This window comes from Calidris pugnax, unplaced genomic scaffold (genome assembly GCF_001431845.1).
Source record: "Calidris pugnax isolate Ruff unplaced genomic scaffold, ASM143184v1 scaffold225, whole genome shotgun sequence".
NCBI classification, from domain to species: domain Eukaryota; kingdom Metazoa; phylum Chordata; class Aves; order Charadriiformes; family Scolopacidae; genus Calidris; species Calidris pugnax.
Window position 1 is genome coordinate 4096388 of NW_015091072.1, and position 18134 is coordinate 4114521.

Genomic DNA, 18134 nt, shown 5'->3' on the forward strand with positions numbered 1-18134 from the left:
CCAGGGATTTTTGGGCTAGTGCTCATGGTGAAATTTGCACATGTGGGTAAAGACAGTAACAAATTAAATCTCGGTACCCCACTGGTAACAATTAGACCAGCTGCTGTGGCTCCCTTCCTCAGTGGTCTCAACCCAAAAGCTTAGAGAAACAGTGGGTATTTATAAAGGCTAATCTCTACTGGCTGCTACTACTCTTAATATAGAAGACCCTCAGGGTGCCTTATTATTGTACACATTGAGAGAGGGATTTGGGGTCTAAATCTCCCCGTAAGGATGCCTCTTTTACTCTGCTGACTACGAAGGAAACTCATAGGAGAGCCTCACCACAGGCCTGATGCCTGCCTGGGTTTTCCTTTCTGCAGATGAAAACCCAGACCAAAATATCTGCATCTTAGAGCTGCTGATCTTTCAGCAACCTAGAGGTCACATTTTTGTACAGTCAGAGACCAGAAGATAAAACAAGCACGGAGGAGCCTGGGGGAGCCCTGAGGTCAAGCCCTGCCCTGGCTCCCCTCCCACCAGCAGTTTCTTCTGGCAGGGAAGGGGAGCCAAGCCCTGCAAGAGTGACATTCCCCAGCCAACACCCTTGATGGAGTAAAAGGATCAGCAAATGGGACGTGGCTTTCTCTTGAGTCTCATCTTCTGATGAAGGTAGGCCAGCTCACTCTGATTGGGAGCCTGAGCACAGGAAGGCTCAGAGGAGGCTAGAAACCTCTCTGTGCCTGGGGAAAGGACTGCCTGCGATCTTGCAAAATACATACCAGGAGAAAAGGCTTTTGGGAAGACAGAAAATATCTGCTTGTGTTTTAGATAGCTTCTTTTAAAGGCTGACCATGTCCAAGGAAGCTCTGCTAGAAAGCATCTCAGTATTGCTCTTGGTTGTGAATTTGAGGGCTTTCTGGCCTGTGAAAGACTGCATATGTCAGTGCTGATCTATCCATTAGCATGTGGTCTCCCACATCCCAAATGGCCTTGGTACCATGGCGGTCCTTTGGTGCTGGTGGTTCAGTTGAGTTTCATGTAACAGGCCAGGAGCAAGCTGTTCTGTCTGGACCTAGTGACTGCATTGCTCTTGCTGATGGTTAAAAATCTCTCCTCCAAAATCCCATGTGTCAGTCACGAGTCACAACATGGTAGAAAGAAGAGGTCTTGTTTGGGGACTTTTATTTTGCAAGGGGCCAAAGAAATCTGTTCACATTAATTGTTCCAGCTTTTGGGGGATGCCTCATTCCTCCCAAATCCGTCCTGCTTGCCTCCTCCGCATTAGCTGCTTCTGATCTGGGAGGCTGTAAAGGGCTGGCAGTGGAGCACTGCCATCTACGTACAGTTGCCTGTCACTATCCAGTTTCCAACACGCTTGTTGTAAGCCAAGTGCTGCAAGCATTTGTCTGATTTATCTCAGCATCTCCGCCTTGCCAGAGGGCTAGAGGATGCAAAAGAAAGAGGGAGGACAGTCAAGTTAGAGCTGCATTGCAAGAGTCTGGGCAGCAGGAAGAAAGGGGAATAGCCGAGGGGTGTTGGCTGGTTCGGTGCTTAGGAGCACTGGGATGGAAATAAATATCACGCATGCCTTGGGCGAATTTATAGTGCTCCTGGGGTGACGGCCTCTGCCTTGGCAAGGGTGCGGTTGATGTCTCACACCGACTCATTGCTTTGACACAACTGTCGTCAACGTCCAATATTCTTCCTCTGAAACTCCCTGTTGAGCTTTCAGTAACTGGAAACTTTCCTGAGAAGTCTGTAAGACTCGGACCCTGTCATGAGCCTGGGGTTTGACCCAGTCAATCCTGTACCCAGATGAACCTGGTTTTTAGTTTCAGGTGGGCGATGGATGGAGCTGTGCTTTGGGCCGTCCAGCCCTTTTACAAGGTCTTTTTCTCCTCCACGGCTGGACATGAACTCTCGAGGTAGTTTCTCTGCCTCCTAAGAGCCTTTAGAGAAGACTCAGCCGGTCTGTGCTGCCCTCTCATGGGCACACATAGGAAAGGTTAAGTTTCACCCTGCTTTTTCTTCAAGATGCTTTTTAAAGCTACTACTCAAGCTCCGTTTTTCAACACATGATTTCTGAAAAACCGGGAAGGCTTATGAACAACTTCTAGGAGGTCTATGAAAGGTAACTAGAAAAAGTAATTCTATCTATAGCTGTGCGGCACCCTGCCCGGCTCTTAGCTTTCTGAAGAGCTTTGCTCTTAATTTGGAAATGTTTAGACATTTAATAGGGCAAAAGGTAGGGAGCTGTTGGTCCAAACAACAGACTGAACTTCTCCATATGCACTCCCATCTGCCATGTCAAACATACCGGCATCATGGCATCATACCATGGTTGAGGAATCTCTCAGGATAGCTCTGCTATGCTACCAAAGATTCAAATAATAGGGCCAAAAGCTAGGTTCTCCAACAGGCAGTACTTGCTTTCTGTACTGTGGGGTTTCAGTGAGCTGGCAACACTGCCCTTCCCTGAGTCTCCTTGCAAAGAGGCAGGATATTCTTCTAGGCCCAAGGGGATGCTTAAACAATGGCAGGATAGAGCAGGCATCGCTTTGCTCTTCAAAAGGACTCCTGTGGCTTTCATGGTGTTTATGCCACTTGAAGTCACTGTTAAAAATCTTTGGCTCTCTGACCACTTGCCTGCATTTAATATAGCCTTCTCCCTAATGTCCACTCATCTGTCCAAATACCAAAAAGTCCTTGAGGTGGAAACTGTTTTTCTTTAAGGGCTGGTATGACACGCATTTTTCCCATTAACAAACAATTGCGCTATTCCACGTGTCTTTAATTCACCTCTGTTTCCTGTTTTATACTAGAAAATAAGCTGAGGGGTGGGAATGAGGAAGGACAGAGGTCTTACAAACTCCCTAGCCCTAATATGGATCCTGCCTCCTAGTTTGTAAGCAGCATTTTTAGGTGTTGGACCAGGTGATTCCAAATAAGACATCTGCCTTAAAGGCTTGTAAGTTTTAAGTGAAGTTTTCATGGCCAGTGTAAACTGCTGTTGCACTCCCTCAGCTACATTGCCTACCTTTTATTTTGTCAACTGTACTAGGTAGCTGTGCCCTTTCATAAGACCAGCTCTGTGTAGCCCCATGCTCCTTCACCTTGTGCCACTTTAATGAGTCACGATGAACAAGAGGCTAATTTTGGTGTCCAAGTAAGTAACAACACAAAAAAGTAAGTGGATGCATCTCATGGCTTGTTTCTTCCCTGGTATTATTTTACTGCAGTTCATGAAATGACACCATCTGTTTCTCAGATTTTCTGCGCTGGAAGGCAGAAAGTTTATCTCAGACTCCTGGATGAATATGCCATGGAGATGGCCTTCCCAGAGCCTGAATGCAGCAAAACCTGTGACAAAGGAGAGTGAGCTCTTACCACCTGTGAGAGGAGTTGCATGGGGAATTGCGATGACAGCCTTGAGGGAGCCACTCCATTCATTCATACTAGGCATTTCTATCACAGACCAATTACCGCAGTGTCTGCAGTCAGTTTCCAGTCTTGAATTATGTCTACAGAAATCTCTTGGGATTGCTTTGCCTAATTTCAGCTGTTCTGCAGTGTCATTTCAGCCCACCACCTTTCCCCAGGAGAAGATGGCAAGTCATCCAACTCATGTCACCTCAACAACTCAAAGTTCCCCTTTTCAGTTGTGTAAGTTGATGCCTGTCCGTGAACTTTTGATGCTGCTGCTACGTCAATGTTATCCATGAAGGCAGTCCCAAAAAAGGAATGCAGCCATGGATCTTGATGCCTGACCTTAAGGGAATGTTTCTTCTTTGCCTTCTGCATTTCATCTGGCTGAAAGAATGGCCAAGAGAAGCTTTCCCCTGAATACAACCTGAAGGCATGTCAGGCAGGGTTTGATCAATTTGTCTTTTCTAAGCAATGCCCTTTCTAAGCACTCCCACATTCTCCAGTCTTCAGCTTGAGCTCTCTCTTCAGCTAAACTCTTTGTTGGGCTTTACCCAGATGTTAACTTCTTCCACTTCAAACATGCAAGCCCCGAATGCAAGCTGCTGCCTACTTTGAGTTTCACATGATTGTGAAACTTTGAAATCAATGGCATTAAACTAGTTTAAAATTGGTGTTATGTAGCAGTGATTCATATCCAGTGAGTCACAATGAAATGTCTCATGCTATAAGTAGCTGCCCATTTGAAGAGCTGTTCTGCTTGTGCCCTCCCCCTAACTAAGAAGCAGAGCAGACTCTGTGTGAACTTTTCAAAGGATCTTTAATCAGCAGTTTCAACTTTATTTTTATTTTTTTTTCATTGGTTAGAGGCAGCACACAGGCAAGTTTACTATTGCTTGGGGCATCTGAGTCATTTTAAGTTCTGTACAGAGATGGCAGAAAAAGAAACTAATGTTTTGGTCCGAGACACCTATTTCACAGTGAGTACACTTTCCTTCTGGTTGGCCCTTCCCCATCCTGCTTCTGGGGGAGTACAAGGTTCACAACAGAAATGGTCTGTGCACCATAAGATCATGCTATTTGGCAGCTGAACTGGATGTCATGCTTCTGTGCCAGTCCATGGATCAACAAAAAATCTTGTCTGTGAAAATACGGTGCTTCCTCAGTGCCCAGCTCAAACTACAGAGGAAATATGCTTGGGAACTACAAACCACTTCCAACCTCCCCACCTTCCACTCCATGACCTATCCCTATCCACTAGAAACACACAGCAATACACAGGTGCGGGTAAAAAAAAACAAAATACCCTTTTAAAAAGAATGCACTTCAGTGCACAGACATGTCCCTTGTGGAGAGGAGAAAGAACAAACAACAGATGTTAGTCACGTTGCTTAGCACACTACTGGAGGGCATTCAAATATACTGTGACTAGTGTGCTATAAGGACTTATATGGAATAGTTTCGGTTACACACAATGATCTGTTCATTCCTTCAGAGCATCCAAGGCGAAACAATTAATGACAGTTTAATGTCACGTTGATAAATGTCCACTTATGAAAAAGAAACATGGATCCGATGGTTTGAGAAAGAAATTATGAAAAAGGGACAGTCATTCTGGAATTAAGACTACAATAAATGTTTCCATTTAAAATCTAACTTTTCTCCTTTTCTTCACCACAGAAAGGCCTTCATACACACAAATAGCAGTGGTGTGCTAGTGCCTTAATGTGAGGTAAAAATTTTCAAGAGCTAAGGTGTGTTTTTCAGCAAAACTCTGAAGCAAATCGAAAGGGACAGCTGTGTAGCACTAGCTTAAACACAATAATCTGCACACATTCTGGAGGATGCTTTTTTGTTTTCATAAAACTAAGTTCCTAGACTTTTTACCTTGAAAAACTGCAGTTCAAAATACAATCCCACCATCTGAGAGGCTTGAGGAGAAGTGAAATTTCTCCTCTGTTCATGATGAGTTCCCCAAGATTTCTGGTCAAAGTCCTTGTTCAGAGCTCATCAACTCCCCCCTAAGCCTGTGGAAGTTGAAGGATTGTCCTTGGCCTACTGCCCTCCATGGTCTCTTGCCATTTACACATGCCAGCTCCAGGCCCACACTGAGTACAGCCTCATTCATTATTATACAACTGCTGCTCCTCAAAGGAGAGGGACCTCGGTCCTGAGAAACAGGAGAGACAGCTGTGCTCTCTCTTATGTCCATTGGGGAAGACTTCTTGCTACCACACAGCAACTTTCTTAGCGTGAAATAAGGTGGCCAGGCCACCAAAGGAAAAATTTGGTCCTGAGATTGCTGAGGAACACTGGGTAGGGCCTGTCTTGCAAAACTTCTGTCATCTGTAAGAGGTCTACTTTCCAGCTCACTTCAATTTACCTGACAGAGAAATTAAGGATCTGTCCTTGCGTAACTTCCTTAATGCTGACACGAAGTTGAGGGCATACACCTCAAGTGTTACAAGTCAGAAGTTTTTTGTAAGTAAAAGAGAACAACAAAATACAAAAAACAAATGACAGAAGCAGGAAATTTACAGCTAAGGCTATACTCAAAAGCACCCTAATCCTGTTCTACAACAAAATGCCAATTTCTCTGTCTCTTGGGAAAACATGCTAACAAGTGATGAAAGAGATGAAAAGGCTTCAGCCACTATCTTCATATTCCATGCATTTCCTGTTTCACAGAGCTGCATTGGCACTTCTCGTACATTCACAAGGCACCTAGGCACAAGGCTGCTTATAAATTCTTGATCAAAAATATATCAGGCTGAAAGCCAATCAGGCTTTCTGTTTCATTAAGTGTCCAATTCTTCCAGTTGCTGCAGATAAGTAGGACTTTCAAAAGCATCTCACTTCTTCAGTGGGACCTAGATGCCTACGTCTACATCAAAACTCTTATAAAACCCATGAAGATTTTATCTGAATCTTTAGCCATATTTAGGCTTAAAATAAACTTGAAAGTCTTCCTGCCCTATGAATGACAAGGGCGCTGACCTACCTTTAACCTGGAAACACATGAGTTAACTGATCTCTTTTGAGAACCTTAGATAGAAAGGCAACTCTTCTCAGCCACAGAATTTGTGTGCCAAATACCTCCCTCCGTTATTCCCAAACTTTTTGGGCCTGAGCTCTGCAGTGGAGTATCACACAACCTAATCATCAGACTTTTAGATGAAAATAGATAGATGGAAGATAAGTTTCTATGGTGCTCTCTTCATAGCCACAGAGACAGTCATTTGGGAATACATTACCATCTATCATGAAATTAGAGCACTTGCCTAAAAAAGAGAAAAGTCTGTTGTGACAAAAAACTTTCTGGCATCTACTGCACATACACATTAAATGAAGTCAAAATAACAGCATGCTCTGTTGCACATTTTCAGTAATCTTCAGGCACAAGACAAGAAAATGAAAGACAGGGTGGAAACAGACACTTGGATAATATGAAATGAGGATTATAAGTGTTTTGAGAATCAAAAGCAGTTCAAATGGCGTGTTTGCAAAGTGTACCTTGACTCTGAATTTCCTGGGCTACCAGTGGTTGGTTTTGGTTTGTTTAGTTTTGTTCACCTCCCACATTCCTAAGTGACAATGTCTTCTGAAGTCACAGAGGGTGGGTTCAACTATTATTTTACTGTTCTGCTTATCAAAATATACACTGTACTTGCAATAATACAAGCAGGGCAACCCGCAATAGCAGAGAGACAGTTCTTGCATCAGAACAGCTCTGGGGGCAGTGGGAAAGCCACAGACCCAACCTCTCAAAGTATTAAATGGGTATAGGCACTGCTGCATAGCTGGAAACAGTAAGCCACTGATGCAGCATGAAAAAACAGAGGACTGTGGGTCATCCAGGGCTGCTTTTTAATTCTACTTGGTTTTGTGCTTGCATTGTCTGAGCTGTGAGGTTTCTCTGCATGGAAAAGCAGAGTCTAGGGGTAGCCTAACTGTGGGATTTATGCATTTGTATGCACAAACAGGAGTTCAGCAGACCCGCTTCTTCAAGGTGTGCATATGTGCATGCAGGTCCATGCACACTTTAAGATTTGAGTTTTTTGCATCAAAATCAATACTTGGTTGCGGAATTTAAACCCAAGGGGAAGAACAAACATACAGAATAGAAAAATCAGGAAACAGAGGTACAAGCAGACGTATTCCAAGTTACAATCAGTGACTAGAAAAGCATAGTGCTGTTGCGGCCCCATGCAATACCACAATAGCAAAGTCAGTAGGAGCCAAAAGGAGGGTACAAGATCTCTTCCATAAACTCCTCTGCATCTTCATTCTCCTCCAATCTTCCCTCCATTTCTGCCTGCCTGGCATCTATCATAGACTGCACCTGGGCAAAAGAAAAAGGAAAAGGGTCCTTTGGGAGTCTGTTTCCTTACCATTGGTGCTTAGAACCGACCTTGCCATTCCTCTGCAGGGTCTGTATTCAGTACAGCGTGAACCCAGCAGCAAATCACAAAGGTGGCTCTTCCCCTGACTGGCTAGAGTGCAGCGAAGGAAAAGACTCTCTTTCTTTCTCTCTCTCCCCTCTTTCTTCTAACCTCCTCTTTTCTCCTAGGAGATCCCCACACATGGTCTAACTCACTCCCAAACTATCACCTCACACCACCAACTTTGAATTTCCTGTGTTTTAATACCCTGCAGGATCAGCAGAGACAGCTCTCCTGAATAGGGGTGTGTGGGTAGGAAAAGGTTTCCCTTCCAGTGTGGGATAGAGGGAGCTGGAGAAGGGTCATAGGGATACAGAGGGGCCCCGTCTCTGTCCCCGGGCTTCCCTCACCTCTCAGATAACAGCCCTCCGGGGCACATCTACCCAATTGTGCCCCCACACTCAGGTCTTCCACGTACCCACCCTCTGATACTTATCTTCCCTCTCCTTTTAGACCACATGTGGTTCCTTGCACCCTGGGCTGTGCTTCTCCTACTTGCCCTGTGCTTCCCCTGCTCCCAAGTGAGCAGACGCACAGTGAGAGAAATAGTCATGGGTTGGCCATTATTTCTGGTGCGCTCAGCAAAGCTGGCTTTCTGCTGTGGCCCTAAGAGACAGTCCCTGCTGAGCCCCATGCTGAGCAAGATACCATACCTGCTGCAATATGAACTGCAAGGGGTCATCGGGCTTGTGGTACACCAGTTTTTCTGTGATGTCCCGAAATATCTGCAGAATATTGTGTTTCTCCATGTACTTAACGGAGACTTCAAAGGGGTCTTCGTACACCCTTGGCTGCTCTGATATTTCACACGTAGTGTCTGTTGGCTTGTCTGCAGTTGCTGAAGACTGAGCCCCGGGTGTTTCACTGCCAGCCTGTGCAGAGTCAAGCTCGGACATCTTGACTTTGAAACTCGGTGGTTCACTCGCAGGAGATCCAATATCATATGAGTTTGCCCTGGATTTGAGAAATTCAATGATAGGTGACTGGTCCTCAGAACCTGGTGGTTTCTCAACAACCAGCTGGTCTGCAGACACTGACAATTCTACTATAGATGGCTGGTCTGCAGATGCTGGTGTTTTAACCCCAAGTAAGTCATCTAGTGACGGTGGGAATTCTACTATAGGTATCTGGTCCTCAGACGGTTCAGCAGCTGGTGGTATGCTAGATTCCTCTACTTCAAATTCTGAACGATCATTGGGCTCTTGCTAAAATGTTTAACAAATAAAGAACGAAAAATATTTTAAAACACGTAGCCCCACAGACCAGATAGCTCGCGTTGCCGCATCCTCCTGTAAATATGTTGCAGCCCCTCTTGGAGCAAGCACTAACAGGCTTTAATTTCTGTGATTGCTCCCACCTCACCTTCTGCCCACGAGCCCAAGAGCTCCATTTAAGCTCAGCCCTGAGCCCTGAGCCCTCAGACTGAGCTGTGCAGTGGGGTGAACCTGTGCCTGATCCTTGCTCGCTGGCTGGTTTCCTCAGGGGAACTCTCTGCTGAGAGGAGGGGGCAGGGCCCACGTCAGCCGCTTGCTGGTTTGGGGGGTCCCCAGTTGCAGCTGCACCCCCTGAAGCAGAGGGGGGCTGGGAGGAGGCCAGAGGGGGAGAACGAACAGTGTTCGTTCCCCTTCCCTTGTAATTGGGAAGAGGGATGTTATGCCTGGGGACCAGGGGGGACAGGACGCCTCATGGCAGGGTCCATGGGGGGGTCAGGGGACCTGGGGGTGCAGGAGGCCACCACAGGGGACCTGGGGGCAGCGCTGGACGCAGCCAGAGAGGGTGTAGGGGCGAGCTGGGTGTGCAGGGTGGAAGAGGTCTCCGAGCCCGGGGTGGCCACCCCCCAGCCCTCACCAGCCCCCGACTCTCCATGGCAGGGCAGGGTCGCGCTTCGCCTTTCCCCGGCGCCGGCTCGATGTGCCGCTCGTCGCTCGCCGTAGGCGGGGAGAGGAAGGGGCGGGAAGACGCCGGGGCGGTTGCCGGGGAAACCGCTGCCCCCCTCCCCCCCCCACCGGCCTCGGTGGGCGGTGCCGCCATGTCAAGTGGGCAGCGAGGGCCGCGCCGCCATCATGGGTGAGGGCGGAAGCGACGGGCGGGAGGTTGTGAGGGGGTTGCGAGGGCTGAGGGAGCGCCCGGCCCCGGCCCCGGGCCGGTCCCCACGGCTGCCCCCTTGCCTGTGTTATTCTCCCCTCTCCCCCGCAGCAGTTAGAGAGGTCTCTTGGTGCGTGTCAGCAGCCAGCCAGCCTCAGTGAGGGCCTCAGGCTGCCTGTGGCCTGGTAGAAGCGAGGGGTCCCTTGGTAGAGGGAATGAAGTAGAGGTCCCTCGTAGAATCATATGGGGTTGGAAGGGACCTTTGGAGATGATAAAGTAGAATAGAATAGAATCATCTAGGTTGGAAGGGACCTTCAAGAACATCTAGTCCAACCATCAACCTAACAAAAAAACCCATCACTGAACCATGTCCCCCAGCACCATGTCAACCCATTTTACAGAGTCATACCCCAACCTGCCACTGGCCTGTTGTTTTACAGGGAGCTGTGTTACTTCACCGTGAATTCCGGTGGCCTTTTGGCCTTATCGTGCTCCTATAAAGGATGGAGGAGAGACCAGGATAGCCATTTGCTCTCTTTGGTCCTGTTATTAAGTACCATGGTAGTGAGGAGGCCTGGAGGAAAAGGGCAGAGACGAGCTGTACATAAAGGGTCAGATGGAAAAGGACACGGCAAATAGTTTGTAAAGGGAAGCAGGGAAGCAAGAGGCAGGGTAGTAGAGCGCTGAGAAAAATATTTACATGCACATTCGTGTGAGAGATACTTTCTCCTCAGTTTTTCACAGATCCTGACAGTTGGTGTGCTGTGTAATGAACTTTGTCGGAAAAAGCAAATAAACAGATTGCCAGTTTCCCCCAAAGAGGAGATGAAAGGAATAAAGATAAAAGCTGTGCTGGGTTACCACAGTAACCAGCTTCTGAAATACTCTGGTTTATGCTCCAGTGTGACAAGAGCTGGGACTGAAACATGAATGGCTGAAACTGCCATGGGGGTTGATGGGGGGAGATGCAGGACTTCAAAACATGTGCTAAACTAACAGATGTCATTTCCATTCAGAGCAGCTCAGTTTGTGTGTGTTTTTCAGGTTACGCTGTTGACCTTTCAAGCAAAACAGTTTCCCCACTCCTCCAGTTCTACATTCATGAGAGTGTTGTCTGTATCCTCAGCCACACTGGCCGCTCAGATCATCTTGCACTGGAGCACTGCTGTTTGCACTCATGGGATGCCAGGTTATTACCCAACTCCTCTGAGCCCATCTTGCCTCTCCTGCTTTGCCATGTGACTGCAGTGGTTCTGGACAGCATGGGACTGCTGGCCTTTTGAATGTGGGTTTTTTTTGGGTCTGTGTTCACTTGGAAAGATCTTGAAAGATTCAAGAATCTGTAAAATTCAACGGATCTTAGGGAATTGGTTGGGGAGATTTCAGGATCTGACTTCTTCCACCTCCACTGATTATCCTTCCCTCACACGATGGGAGAGGGTACAGTGTGCTGCCTGGTGCTTGGGATTGTCAGTCTTTGATTTGCGGACTCTGACATATTTCCCCTGGCAGCTGTGGAGTAATAGAGCAGGCTCAAGTTTGTAGGCAGAATATTCACTGTTTTCTCTTGCACACTCTTTAGAAATACTCTGTTCTGCAGTGATCAGTGCATGTTTAAATTCACATTTGCAATCCTTGTTGGCTGTGAAGATTTTGCTTGATGACGTCTTGCTGCCAGACAGTCTGGAAACTAAGACAGCAATGTCCAGGAACAGTTGAGGTGTGAGTTAGTAGATCTCCCTGCCTTGCAGGTAGGTGCTTCTGCACAACTGTAATGTTCACCAAGCTAGTTTATCAAGGGTTTGAAAGGAAAGTTGTAAACTGTTACATCCCTGTCATACTTCAGGGGTGCGATGTTGGCTCTAGTAACTGCAGTTACAGTTGTAACTGAAGAAGGCATCTGCTTTCAGTTGTGTTTGTATGGGTGGTTGTGTGCTGAGCCATCCCAGTCTGTTTTCTGCACAGCATGACTCCCTGCAGAACTTCTCCCGTGGGCTTCTCCTCTCCATCCTTTGCTGGATGGGACTAAGCAGTTCTCAGCTGCCTGCTGGCTTCAAATAGCATCCTGCTGTGGGTAAATCTCAAGCCCCATGTCTTCCTTTCATCTGTGCCTCATTGGTAAACAGCAGATCTCTCCATTTCCAACCCCACTGCCTACTGCAGGGATCTGGCTGCTGGGCCTGGAAAGCTAGGATTTTGTACAAGGAAGTAAGATGAATGACTCCATTAAATAAACATCACTGCTCTGTTTATTCTTTCAAAAGAACAGATTACAAAAAACAGAAGATGCATTTTAAATGCATTAAAAATTCTGGGCAAAATAATGCCTTAAATACAATGCTCATGTAACATAAATCACACGGCTTTTTTCTATCCAGGCACATGGAAAGCAAAAACGTATTATTATATCATTATTTATATGGCACCATATGCTAAGTCTGGAACTTAAAGACTTTGAAATAAATAAGAAAACACCAGCTGCAGATCAGCAATACGCTCCTTTATTGGGAGTCACTGTGTAACTGTGGCTATCATTCCTGCTGTTAAGTTAAAACTTAAATAAATTGTCAGAGAAATAAGATAGCCATTAGAGATTCAGTGTCTGTCTCCTGGGGACACTTTTTCTAACAGCTGTAACAAAGATCTGCTGCTGGTTTTGTCCTATCCGTGTAGTAACTCATTGCATTTGTCCCTGCAGTATCACAGTTGTTCGGTGGAGATGGTTGAGCTGTTCACTATAAATAATGTTGGTTAACAATGCGGCCCCTTTTGGGTTAATAAATTATGCTCAAACCACTCCTGAGCCTCTTTGATTGGTTTCTTGCAAGTCTGCAGTGAAGAGTTGGAACAAATCACTTTCCACAGTCTGTTCACTTTGAATATTTCTTCTTACTTTATTGAGCTGTAAATATTTATATATAATAGCCAAATCCTGAAAATGCCTGTCTTAAACTCCCGTCACCTCATCCGGTACTTGAAAATCGTAATGAGGTGCCTGAAATGAAACGCATCGGAAAATTAAACATCATTGCTTAAAGGGGCAGAGGGCCCCAGTCAGCACCAGGCTGGGGAATCCATCTCTCTCCTTCGCGCCGGAGCTGCTGTCGGGGCTTGGGCTTTCTCCCAGGCTGAGGTCGCTGGCTGGAGTGGCGAGCTCACCTGCTGCAGTGATACCCAAGTGTGTGTCCTCACGATGCACCCTGTGGCTCCGAGAGTCTCTGACCTCTGTGTTTGCACAGTCGCAGTCAGATGTAGTTAAGACCTTCCCCAGGTCTGGAGAGCAAAGAGGGGCTTTGCAGCTTGGAGCAATGGTCAAAAAAGGAAGAGGCTGGGGTCGGTCTCTTCTCTCAAGTCACAGGCGACAGGACAAGAGGAAATGGCCTCAAGTTGCGCCAGGGGAGGTTCAGGCTGGATATTAGGAAAAATTTTTTCACTGAAAGGGTTATCAGACATTGGAATGGGCTGCCCAGGGAGGTGGTTGAGGCACCATCCCTGGAGGTGTTCAAAAGACAAGTTGATGTAGAGCACTACAGGGAGGTATGGTTTAGTGATGATGCTCCTTGTTTGTTGTGTGGGTGACTATTTTTGTCAGTTCGGTTGACGGTTGGACAAGATGATCTTTAAGGTCCCTTCCAACCTAGAAGATTCTGTGATTCTGTCCTTGGAGAGAAATCTCTGCTCATCCCTGTGCCAGCCTGTGATGCTGGGTGGGTCGTACTGCGTGTTGGTGGGGATGATTGCTCTGATGTGTTCTGGGGTGATTGCTCTGCCCTCCATCTAGATGGTTTTTGAGAAAGTAACTGCACTCCAGGCTGGGAGGAGAGGAGGCGTAGGCGCAACAGAGCGATGTGGAGAAAGCCAGCTCCTGCGTGAGGCAGAGGGGGCTGAGATGTGAGGGAATGGGGCTGCTGGCTTGCAACCAGAGCTGCGACATTGAGGAGGAGACTGCACCCAGGTCTCTGCTTTGGTACAGGGGGCTCTGAGTGTTTGTGTGCAGAGCCCAAGCTCAGAGCACGCTGGCAAATCCAGCTCTTCTCCCAGTAAGGCCTCTGCCCGCATTTTCCCAGCAGAGAGCAGCAGAGCCTCGTAGCTGCTCGCAGGGGCTCCGAGTGCATCCTCCCAGACCTTGTGGCGCTTCCTTCCACAAAACGCAGCCGTAAACCTTCGCTGAGCTCGCAGGGACACGTCAGACCTGTCAAAGAGCATTGGTGTGGGCAAACGGAAGACACATGCTCGCAATCCCGAAGATTCAGTGATTTCCTGAAAAACAAGGTGTTGGCAGAAAATCAGAGGAACCTTTCTTGAGGGGACGCTCTCCAGGTTGTCTTTGTGCTCACTGCCAAAAGGGAGTCCCTCAAGTGTGGCTTCAGAAAGTGAGAAAATACCTGTAGCAGGTTAAACAAATATCTTTCACAGATGACATACATTTCATAGCAGCCTACCAATGTCTGAAAGGAGCCTACGGGAGAGCTGGAGAGGGACTCTTTGTCCCAGTGTAGTGACAGGGCAAGGGGTAATGGTTTTAAATTGGAAGAGGGGAGATTTAGATTAGATATTAGGAAGGAATTCCTTACTGTGAGGGTGGTGAGACACTGGAACAGGTTGCCCAGAGAAGCTGTGGATGCCCCATCCCTGGAGGTGTTCAAGGCCAGGCTGGATGGGGCTTTGAGCAACCTGCTCTGGTGGAGGTGTCCCTGCCCAGGGCAGGGGGGTTGGACCTCGATGATCTCTAAGGTCCCTTCCAACCCAAACCATTCTGTGATTCTATGATTCTATGACTGGCATGGACCAGGTAACCTTTTGAGGTATCCTTTGGCCTCATTTTTGGTAATGCAGGGAAGAAACATGTTATTAGCCTCTGTGTTTGGAAATATTTGCTTTGGAAACCCTTTTCACCTACTATAGATTTAATTCTTTCTATTAAAAATAAAGTTTCAGCGGTCTCTTTCTTGTTCCCTTGTATTGTAATGTTATCACGAACGCTACTGGCGGTAAAGATGAATGAAAAATGTGAGATACTGCTTCTTTGCCAAGACTAATTAAACTGTGTCTAATTTAGACAACATTCTCCAGAAAAACAAGGCTCTTTCCCCTTTTTGGAAGCTTACCTGCTGTTCCCTGGAAGTTTAAATAAGCCAAATTTGGGATTATGCTGGAAGCTCCTCAGAGGTATTAACTGGAGTAGCTTCTGTCATCCCTTAATTGCCCCACTCTAATTCCTGAAACTGTTGCGGTTTTGTACGTTCCCTTGTGAAATAATCATAGACCTTTCTGGAAGGCCCAGTCCTTGTGAGAGAGAAGGCTTCAGTTTGGTCTCACTCTCACAGGAAGGAGAGGGAGGGGATGCTCGGTTCTGACTGAAGTCCCCAGTGAACCTTTATCACATCCTCTCCACATCAGCTGTGGAACCCCTGAAGGAAAGGAGAGTCCAGGTGGGATGTTCACCTGAGGGAGCGGTGCTGGTGGAGGATGCTGGAGACAAGGACAGCAGCTGGGTGGTGGGAAGACCCAGGTTTGCCTCCTCATCCACCCTGAGAACGCTGCCCTAAGGCTGTGCTCCCTGCTGCTGTGAACCCACCTTTTGCCATGGGACAGGGGGGCAGGCATGGTAGGGGACAGGCTTTTGGAAGGCAAATGTTATCACGCAGTGACAGCAAGACCCTGGATAACCCTGTCACTAGGTCCCTGTTGAAGAGGCTGGAATCCACAGATGTTTGCGAGTGGCTTTCTGCATTCCTCAAAGCCTCGTGGCCGTAGTGACCCCTCCATCCTCCCTTCCCCACACCCCCTCATTTGGCCTGTATGCCAGGCTAATTGAAAATGGGATGCAAACCACCCCAGCCCTGGGGTCACTGAGCTGGTCTGCAGAGCCTCCTGCCACTCACCCGAGGTGGGATCTGTCCTTCTTTATTGATGCAAATGATGCTTCGTCTCTGAATCGTAGCTGTACATGGGAAAGGTGCAATTAGCTGCTGCAAGGAGCCGGGCTCATCTGCCTTGCCTTGTTTAACAGAGGCTTTAATTAAAGACCCCCTGATGCTAGAAAGCCACATTAATTATTCATCTGAAAACATTTACATAGAGTCCCCCGTTTCCCTTCTTCAATAAATTATCAACTTCACGTCTCCATAATTCATCGAAAAGACTAAAAATACATTGTCTCAGCCTCCATCACCTCCCTCCTCACTCTGGCTTTGTCTCTTCCAACTGTGATGGGTTCAGTATCTTAATGTGAAGGTCTCCTACTGCTCTTAAGTAAAAGGGGGGATGGAGGAAAAGAGGGAGAGGGAAAGATTTGTCCCTGCATGGGAGTCATGCAGATAGCAGTAATTTTTCTCTTTTTCTTTCCCACGCAACTGGCATGATCCTGAGGTTTGAAGAAGGTTGTTGACTATTTCTAAGGAGGAAAAATCCACTGAGGGGAGGAGAAAAAACATTTTCAGGGGCAAAAGAGGCCTGGGTTTAGACAATTTCTATGCCCAGCTGCAGAAACCCTGGGTCAGATATCCAGTTTATCTCCCTGGATCACGTCTGTACCCACCTGTAGACCAGGCCAACGGTTCCCTATCTGCCTGGTAGAGGGATGCTGCTTTACTAATTATAAGCTGATTCGATTTAGCTGTTTATAAGAGAAATAAAAACAGACAAGCTTAGGCAGAGGGAGAAGTTCTGCAGCAATTCACAACAAAGATGTCACTGCAGGCACAACTGAGGGAAAATTCACCGCAAATAGTTTTCTCCAACACATTTCACTTCGTGATAAAGTGAACTGTCACATGAGAGAGGAAAAAAACCCAGTCCTCTAAGGGCTTGTTTACATGGGGAGTTAAGACAAATTAGTGTGAGGTGTGAGTTAATGCACAGAATTGGAAGTGCATTAAAGCTTTGTGTGGGTGCTCTGATATAGAAGGAAAATGGCCTCAGTTCGTGACGGTGACAATTAAACAAAAGTGAAGCAAGGTCACTTTATCCCCGAACGTCCAAGGCAGGGCTTAACATGATTTAATTCATGTGCATTCATTTCACATATTTGGTTAATTTGGCTTAACTTTCATGAATGTCCTGACCTGCAGGGCTTGGACAAGCGTGTGTTCTGACTGATTGGGAATAACTACTGTTCTCTGCAGAACCAGGAGCAGTCTGGTGCCTACAGAGGCCTAGGAAGGGGGGATCTTCTGAGATGGTAGGTGGAAGGGGGCAGGATGGACACTGCCAAGTTTCTTGGGATGTGATCAAAGAGACTACTAGAGAAGGAACCAGGAGAGGAGAGCACTGACTCCAGAGGAGTTTGCTGACTGACCTTTAAAGACATGGTTCAGTGTTTTCAGAAGGAAATAAAGAGGTTTCTGTGTTTGGACCTCAGCACATACAGGGTCAGGGTCTAAGACTGAAAATGGAGTTGAACTGATTACAAAGAGAGTGATACACTTATCCGAAGTATTACTCTCTTAACTTCTATATTTTTTTACCTTCCCTTGCCCTTGTGGCTGTTTTAAATAGACTGCCTTGGCTCAGCAGTGAATAACTTGGGGAAAAAACCCTTGTCTGCCCATGAGCATGTGCCTAAATCTCAGGCACTGCTCTCTTGGAGCTGAGAGACTGACTAGAAATTCTTCCCACATCCAATTCCTGGAAGACAATCCACTGAGGTTTTTTTAAATATGAAGATGCTAGCTCTGATTCAAGCTTTTTCTCACACGTTGCTGGAGGCTGGGGCGGCAAAGAAGGGAAGTACAGCCATATTCTGCCCTTCAGATATGTTCCTGAAAGGTGTGGTGGTTAACAAGTTGAGACAAAACAACACAGTATTCCCTGTAGAATTAACATAATGGGGAGGAATGTGTGTGGGGACATACGCAGCACACAAATTTAAATACACAGGAGCAGTATCTGTGGCATAGAGGAAAGAGAGGGAGAAATAGGATTGTCAGCTGGAGGAGGTACTGGCTTTTCAGCGACTGACTTTTGGAAATGTTTGGGAGATCTCATCTGCTTCACTATGGATGGTATGGAGTGGGACAGTATAGTTTGTTAGCCCCTGACCAGCTCTTAAATTAAGAGTATATTTTAGCATGGTATACTGTTAGCTCAGTAAAAGGGAGTAATGTCTTCCAACTGAACTTTTCTTTGGAGACTGGAGGATTCATAGGATCTGCTGGAAAAGAACACCAGTAGAGGTCATTCTGCTACTCAGCATGTCTC

At 46.8% G+C, this 18134-nt stretch overlaps 1 protein-coding gene across 1 annotated transcript; it reads right to left on the reverse strand.

Moving 5' to 3' along the window:
- Window positions 1-4261: 4261 nt before the first annotated feature.
- On the reverse strand, window positions 4262-9785 carry LOC106896860 (chromosome unknown open reading frame, human C3orf30). The gene is made up of 3 exons (XM_014957129.1): window positions 9696-9785; window positions 8501-8801; window positions 4262-7747 (listed from the first exon to the last, which is right to left on the reverse strand). Exons 2-3 carry the CDS (start codon window positions 8741-8743, stop codon window positions 7634-7636), a joined length of 357 nt encoding a protein of 118 aa, XP_014812615.1. The 5' UTR covers window positions 8744-8801; window positions 9696-9785; the 3' UTR covers window positions 4262-7633.
- Between the last annotated feature and the right edge of the window lie 8349 nt (window positions 9786-18134).